Here is a 7,841-nt window from a genome sequence, read left to right as displayed (position 1 = left end):
GTGACGATGGCTCAGCTGGACTTTAGCCCTGGCTCTTGCATGGCATGAAATGCGACCTTTACAGAGCTTAAAAAGTCACAGCTGGGCCTCGCTAGCTCACAGCAGCTCTGGAGAGCAGGGCAGCTGCCCTCGGACAGGCAGAGAAGGGCTTTCGGCACCGGGGGGGGGGGTGAGCCGAGCAGTGGGAGCTGGGCTGCCGGAGGCGAGGGCGGTGGGAACGCAGCCGTGAGCTGGGCACCAGCCTGGAGCGGTGACACAGCAGCCTCTGATGCGGCCCCGATGCCCGACAGGCGCGTGGCAGCGCTGGCCAAAGCGGGGGGATTCAGCACAAAGCAGAACCAGCACCGGCTGCTTCTTTTCCCTAAGGTGGGACAAGCAAGCTGGCCGCTGGATCACGTGGGGTGGGGGTGACAACCCTCGCAAGGCCGGGTATGGGCCAGTCTGGAATTGTTTTAGGCTTTATTTTTAGCTTTTTTTTTTTTCTTCCCCTCCTCTCTGGGGGTAAGATGAGATCTCGGCATCCTTTTACTGCTTCGATAGGAAACACAAGCAAGCTTTGCACACCTGCGCAGCGGGACGTGGCAGAGGAGCGGACCCCGGGAACGGGGGGAAACGCCGCGGGCCGCTCCGAGCCCCCTCCCTTCGCGCCGGGCTGTGCCGTCTCCTCGCCGCTCGGACCGCTTTAAGCTCTATTAACGATGCTTTATGTAACGCGGACGCTGGCAGCACCGCCGCTCTGACGGCATCTGCCGTCAAGGACACGCTGTCCTAGCGCTGCGTCCCCTCTCCCACGTGGGCACCAGCATCCCCCAACAAGCACCAGAAGCTTCTTTAGCTGCTCCTCCGAGGGGCTTCAAGGCACAAAGCCAGGCTTTGCCAGTAACCCTTCCCAGTCCAGTAACCCTCCCGAGTGCCCCTTTTCCCAGTGCAGCTTTCCCCAGTAACCCCCCCAGTTCCGCCTCTCCCAGTGACCCTCCCCAGCCCACCCCACTAATCCTTCCCAGCCCAGCCTTTCCCAGGAACCTTCTCCATTAACTTTTCCCACTGCAGCCTTTCCCAGCACGTCCCATTAACCCTTCCCAGGGACCCTCCCTGATCCAGCCTTCCCCACGGCAGACTTTCCCACTTACCCTCCCCAGAAGCTGTTCCCAGACCAGCCTTTCCCAGCGACCCTCCCCAGTGCGGTCACCCCAGCGGCTCCCGGGTAGGGCTGAAGCTTTCCAGAGCCCCGGGGCTGCTAACGGTGTGTCAGGTCGGGCCGGGCCGGTGCTGTCCCTGGGCCAGTACCGTCTCCCACCGGGGCCGGGCCGAGCCGAGCCCGGGGCCGGGGGAGGGATCCGGCGGGGCCGTGCTCTGCCGCACCGGTGCCGGGGCTAAGCCTGGTGCTGGGGCCGGGAGGTACCCGTGCCGGTCCCGGGGCTGTGCCCGCTGCCGGCAGGTACCCGTGCCGGTCCCGGGGAGATGCCCGGTGGCGGGGAGGGGTCGTGCCGGTCCCGGGGCTGTGCCCGCTGCCGGCAGGTACCCGTGCCGGTCCCGGGGAGATGTCCGGTGGCGGGGAGGGGTCGTGCCGGTCCCGGGGCTGTGCCCACTGCCGGGAGGTACCCGTGCCGGTCCCGGGGCCGTGCCCGCTGCCGGGGAGGGGCTGTACCGTGCCGGTCCCGAGGCCGCCCCCAGCGGGGCCGTGCCGCCCCGGTGCCGCCCCCGGGCTATATAGCGGCGGCGCGGCGCAGCGCGGCCCCGTTACCATGGCGGCGGCGGCGGCGGCGAGCGGCGAGCGGCGTCCGGAGCGCGGCGGCGGCCCCGACAGCAGCAGCGGCGGCGGCGGCGGGTCGGTGGAGCTGGCGGCGGCGCGGCGGCGGCTGCTGGCGGCCGAGGGGCGGCGGCGGGCGGCGGCGGAGCTGGAGGGCCGCGTGCGGCAGGTGCACTGCGCCCTGCGGCACGCCGAGCTGCGCCTGGCCGCCCGCGCCGAGAGCCTGGGCCGCCTGGGCGCCGGCGTGGCCCAGGCGCAGCTGGCGCTGGCCGCCCAGGGGCAGCGGCTGCAGAAGGGGCTGCGGCGCCGCCCGCGCCCCCGGCCCGCCGCCCTGCTCGCCGCCGCCCGCGCCCTGCGCAGCTGCGTGCCCTGCGCCCCCGCCCGCCTCCGCCGCCCGCCGCCCTCGCCCGCCGCCGCCCCCCCCCGCCGCCTCCCCACCGCCGCCGCCGCCCCGGCCGAGCCGCGCAGCCCCGTCTGACCGCGGCGGTGGGAGGGGGCTCGGGGCAACCGGCGGGGTCTGGGGTCTTCGGGGGACTTAGAGGGACCCTGCAGGGTCTGGGGGCTCCTTTGGGGTTGGGGGATCCCGGGGGACCCGGTGGGGTCTGCGGTCCTCGGGGGGCTTAAAGGGACCCTGCGGGGTCTGGGGGCTCCTTTGGGGTTGAGGGGTCCCAGGGGACCCTGCGGGGTCTGGGGTCCTCGGGGGGCTTAGAGGGACCCTGTGGGGTCTGGGGGCTCCTTCGGGGTTGGGGGATCTGGGGGGACCCGGCAGGGTCTGGGGTCCTCGGGGGGCTTAGAGGGACCTGGCGGGGTCTGAGGGGCCCTGCAGACCTTGTGGGATGCAGGGGACCCTGCAGGGTCTGGGGTCCTTGGGGGTTTAGAGGGACCCTGCAGGATCTGGGGGCCCCTGTGGGGTTGGGGGGTCCTGGGGGACCTGAGGGATGCAGGGGACCTTGGGGGGTTTAGAGGGACCCTTTGGGGTTGGGGGGCCCCAGGGGACCCTGCAGGGTCTGGAGTGCTCCAGGGTAGAGGGGGATTGTGCTGAGGGACCCAGCATGGTCTGGGGACCTGGGGGGACCCTTTGGGGTTGGGGGGGCTCCATGGCATCCTGTGAGGGACCCTGTGGAGTCTGGAGTCCCTTGAGGACACTGTGGGGTCTGGGGATCCTGGGGGTGCCCTGAGGGGAGACCCTGCAGGGTCTAGGGGCAGTACAGGGGATCTGTTCTCAGCACCCCAGGTGACTCCGGGGTCACCTCTCAAAGGCAAGCGGGTTGAGAGCAGCCCTTCTGCAGGGCAGGACAGGACCCCTCCCCTGCACGAGCCCCATCACCCCCCAGGAGGTGTCCCCAGAATGCTGGTGGGACCCATGCCTCACGTCAAGGCTCAGGGGCAGGAGGCCAGCCTTAACGCAGCCCCACTCAAGCCTCGCTGGGGGAATTCAGGGGCCGTGGGCTGCCCCAAGCCCACCATCTCTGGAGGGCGTTTTCGGCTGCGGACTGCACAACCCTGCGGGGACAAAGAGCCAAAGAGGACCAGCTCTCACCGCGTTTGCCTCCCATGGGGGTCATTCTGCAGATGGATTTTTAGGACTGGGGTGGATGGTCCTCTCCACGTGGATGTTCCTGCTCCGAAGCAATAGTCTGGCCAGGCACCCCAGTACCTCCCAATGTAACCGTGCAGCAGATCACATCACGTGGCAGCAGTGCTAAGGGCTCTGGAGACACGGTGAGGTGGAGGTAGACTCAGGACTAAGCATCCCCCTCCGGGCAGAAGGCCATGGCCCCAGTGCCCCACCACCACCAGGAGCAGCCTGCCCCACCAGCCCTGAAACAGCCTCGAGAGGGAGGGCTGGTACCCCGAGCCAACCTGACAGCGAGCATCACTTCCATGCCGGCACTGCTGCAGCAGCTGAGCTGGCAAAGCCCTCTGCAAGCTTTTGCTGGACATGCAGAGCTGCAACGTCTGCAACGCCTGGGCAAAAAGCATTAATCGACCCTGCAAATGAGCTACGGAAGCAGGAGGGCTCGGAGGTGTCTCGCTTTGCTGCGCCAGGCTTTCGCGATGGCTTGTCCTCAATGCTGCATGAATTCCTCCCTCCTGCCGGAAGATCGTTGCCCGCCCCTCTTTTTTTCTTTTTTTAAACTTGAAGACTTGGGTGTTGGGGGGGGGGGTGGGAATTTCACTGACTCATGAATGTGTAGAGACTACCTTAATGTGAGAGACAGCAGGTCTGTTATGTAATCCTTGCTTCCCGCGTCCGTGCTGGCTGGTGCTGCAGCCAGACTCGTGCGCCCGCGCGGTGCTGCCCATCCTCTGCAGTGGGTGATGCTGGAAGCGGGCACCAGCATCAGTAAAGTTGGATATATTTTATTCATTCATTTGCAGCATCTTTAGGTATTGGCTGAAATACAATGGTGAGGGGGGTTAGAACAGGGATTAGCAACTAAGCCTCAGTAATGACATGTAATTAATACCAGAGTGGATTTCTCTGATAACTCACCTCTTCCTTGCCCCACTCGTGTTGGGGGTGGGGGGGGAGCTTGGAAAACATGATATGAGCTCCCTGCATCAGAAAGTCCCATTTTGGGTCTCTGGGGTGCTGGGGTCTCTGCTGGCCACCACAAATACATGCATATATGAGTCTGTCCTGGAAACTTGTCCTGTAAGGTCAGCAGGGACATGAAAGCACATGCAGGGAAAGGGCAGCACAGGAACGAGGGTCTGAGCTGTCAGCTTGACCGCGGGGCGACTTCCAGTCTGGAGACAGTGCTAGGTGGGAGTTCGTCTTTTTGCTGTTACTCACTGCTTTTAGGTGATGGTTTTCGTATGCGTGTTCCTTGTTTGTAATGCCACCTTACTTTGAGCTCACAGATGCTCTCAGGCAAGGGGGAGTTAAATGCTGCTTTCGGGGCAGTACATCCATCATTCAGGTGGGAATCTCAGAGCAGAAGGGCGAACTCTCCCTCCTTGCAGCCACCTTTTCTCGTGCTTTCCTTGCATCCCACATCCTATATCCCCGCTCTTACCACCCCAGGGTGGTATTGGCTCCTGGCTTAGCAAGCAGTAGGAGAGCTCCTGTTCCCCATGGTCCTTTTTGCTCACGCTAACCCTTAGCTCCCTGGCCTTTTACTAAACCACTTCACACCCGAGGCTTTCCCCTGCGTGCGCAGCCCTAATCTCAAGCAGGCAGTGTCCTCCCGGAGCAGGGTGGAGAGTATGATGTTAATAACAGCTTACAGGTTTCAGCCAGGAGAAGGGACACATTATCTCTCTCTCAGGCTTTCAATTAATAGTATGAAATGCACAGCTTGGGCTTAAATCCCTCTTTTTTTGCTCCCTGGTGATTATTTGCAAATCAGCTTTTGACCTGATTATAGCATAACCTACTTAAAGGAATTACAGGGAAATACCTTTTAAAAAAAAATCCACTCCATTAAACCAGCTAGACCAAAAATCATTCAAAATCCTTTGATACGACGACTCCTCCCCAGCCTTTGGTCTCGGTACAATTACAGTCTCATCACAGTTTGTTTTTGCGGGAGCTTTTTGCTGGGAGACTGAACATTAAATTCATTGCACTTCCCAGACGGAAGTCACACGCTTATTCCCATTTCACTCACCCAAGAGGAGGTCGATGCAGTTAGCAAGGATGGGTGGAAGAGCAGGAAGGAGAGCCCGGGTGTCCTGATGGCTTAGTCCCAAGCACACATCCAGCTCAAGTGATGATACCCTCCTGCTCCAGGGAACTGCCACACTCGGGGCAGCAGGGTTTTCAAGCGGTGCGAAGCGGCAAGTTGTGGTCCTCCACAGAGACCCACCATTCCCACCTGGGGCAGCAGGACACCCTCCCTGCATTGCAGGCAGAGCTGCACGGAGCAGAGGCACGTAAAATACCTGGGATGATAGGAGGGAGGTGGGTTGTGGTTGCACCTGGAACCTCGTTTTCAGAGCAGCCAAATAACAGCAGCATCCCCAGGCTGATGCTGGGGCTTGGAGCAATTAATTACTGTTTCAGGAAAATAAATAAAAATCTGATCCCAGGGGTTGGGGGATGGCAGGAGAGTCCAGCCTGCCCAAAACCATGCCACGGGGTGCAACGGGGGTGCACACACGACTCCCATGGGTGCTGCAGCTGCGCTTGCCCCCGCGCCTCCAGGTTTGCTCTCCGGAGGGACAGCACGGAGCCCTGTGGCAATGCTGGCACAGGGTACACGCTGGTTTCTGAAAGCATCCTGCATCCACTCAGGGCACAGATTTGGGAGGACAAACCCGGCACAGATTTGGGAAGACAAACCCTCAGCAGCACAAGGTCAATAGGAAAACACAAGGCAGAAGCACCCGCCTTTGGGAGCCTCCCCCGGCCCAGGCCGAGGGCACACGGGGCTTTATATAACCCGCATTTGCATTTCTGCCCCCTTGCCAATAGCCAGTAATAACGTTACGTAAATAGCACTCACACTCGTTGGCTTTATAAGATTATTTTGTTACAGACTTTCTGCGGTGGGGAGGGGGAAAAAAAGTGGCACGTTAATACCTAACCCAGGATTTTCTCCTTTTTGCTACGAATTGCTGCGGGGCTCGTGCCAACGGGGCCGGCTGGGGCGAGACGGGTGCCGGGGAGCGCGAGCCGGGCAGGGAACCGACGGGCGAGACGAGAAACTGCCCGAAGCCGAAGGGCCTCCGCGGGAGCCCGGGCGATGCTCCCACTCACCTAACCTCGGGTGACAAAGCCACGGGGCGCGGGGAGAGCAGGGCCACGGGCTGGCGGGCCGCGTCCCGGGCCGGCGACGCAAGAGGGCAGTGCGAGAGCCGCCTTGGCGCAGGCCGGCGCCGCACAGCCGCCCGCGACGGGCTGCACGGAGATGCAAACCGGCGCCCGGGCTGCCTTCCCCGCCGCCCCCGGCCCCGTCCACCCACCCCGCGCCCCCAGTTTCTGCCACTGCAGCAAACAGCCCCGCAGCGAGCTGTGTTAGCACTTACAGGATGTTCCCCCCCCCCCCCCCATTAACCCTTTCCTCCCGGGACACCACCACCTCATTTCATTGCTCCCCCCCCCCCCCGCCACGAGTTTTCTCCTTTAAGAGCCTGTTCCAGCCCCAATTAGCCACGGAGGCTGGGAATTGCCCTGCGGCTCCTGATTGAGCCCTTCAAGCACCTGAGCCCACCCTGCATCCCCCCCCCCCGACCCTTTTTGGGGTAAGCTGGAGCCTGGGCACCCAGTTTGGGCCCTTTTGCTCGCCTGTGCCCAGAGCAGTCGGCCCCGGGGGGATCTCTGCAAGGGTTGTGCCCGGGAGCAGCCGGGCTTTTTCGGGAAAACCGGCCTGTTCTCGTGACAAGCTGTTGGAAACGGCACTCTCAAAAAGTCCAGCCCCGAGATTTTTTTTTTTTTTTTGCCCGCCGAGCTGCAGGCGCGTCCCGGAGGCCGGGCGGCCCGCGGTGCCGCTCTCCCCTCGGGCACCGCTGCGTAGCCGACGAAACGGGGCGAGGGTCCCTCCTCCGGCCGCGGCTGCCCGAGCCCGCTGGGTGGGCGACTCCGCCACCGGCCGCGGTCGTCGCCCCCGACGGCCCCGTCCTTGCCCCGCGGACCCCTGCGCGCCTTGGGCTCCCGTTGAACCCCCTGCGCGTTTTCCCCTTCCGCCTCGTCCCGTAGCGGTCAGCCGCAGCGTCGGGCACCCCAAAAGCCCTCCCGAAGGAGACGGGGAGAGGACGGCAGGAAGGGCGTCCCTCTGAAAAGGGACAGGGGCTTTCGGGGACACGGCCACCCCGCGGGAAGGGAAAGCTCCCGGCGTCGTCACACCAAAGGCGCCAAGTTTGGGAGACGTTCCCCCCCCCTCCTTTTCCCATGGTCATCACTCCCTCGCCCGGCCTCCCGAAAGCCGGCAGCGAGCACCCACCGCCCGTGGGCGCCCCGGTCCCCCCCAGCCCCCTTCCCGTGCGGCGGCCCCAGCTCCCCGCGCGGCGCCAGACCCCGTCCTGCCCTCGGTCCTGGCCCGCTTCCAGGTCTCGGGAGCCTATTTCTGCGGCGGGCGGCTGCCCGGCCGGCGTTACTGTGCTAAGCTCCTCTTGTTCCAGTTCTCCCTTCCCCGCTAAGCTC

At 63.7% G+C, this 7,841-nt stretch overlaps 1 protein-coding gene across 1 annotated transcript; it reads left to right on the top strand.

The window, feature by feature from the left end:
* Nucleotides 1–1,745: 1,745 nt before the first annotated feature.
* Nucleotides 1,746–2,228, top strand: TRNP1 (TMF1 regulated nuclear protein 1). Its single transcript, XM_068917832.1, has one exon. It carries the CDS (start codon nt 1,746–1,748, stop codon nt 2,226–2,228), a length of 483 nt encoding a protein of 160 aa, XP_068773933.1.
* The last annotated feature ends 5,613 nt before the right edge of the window (nt 2,229–7,841 follow it).

This window comes from Struthio camelus, chromosome 23 (assembly GCF_040807025.1).
Source record: "Struthio camelus isolate bStrCam1 chromosome 23, bStrCam1.hap1, whole genome shotgun sequence".
In the NCBI taxonomy this organism is placed as follows: Eukaryota; Metazoa; Chordata; class Aves; order Struthioniformes; family Struthionidae; genus Struthio; species Struthio camelus.
The sequence above is the reverse complement of the archived record's forward strand: the minus strand, read 5'-3'. Positions and strand labels throughout refer to the sequence as shown.

What these genes read in the sequence shown, in the direction of transcription:
- TRNP1 (XM_068917832.1), top strand. Translation starts at nt 1,746, where the DNA reads ATGGCGGCGGCGGCGGCGGCGAGCGGCGAGCGGCGTCCGGAGCGCGGC.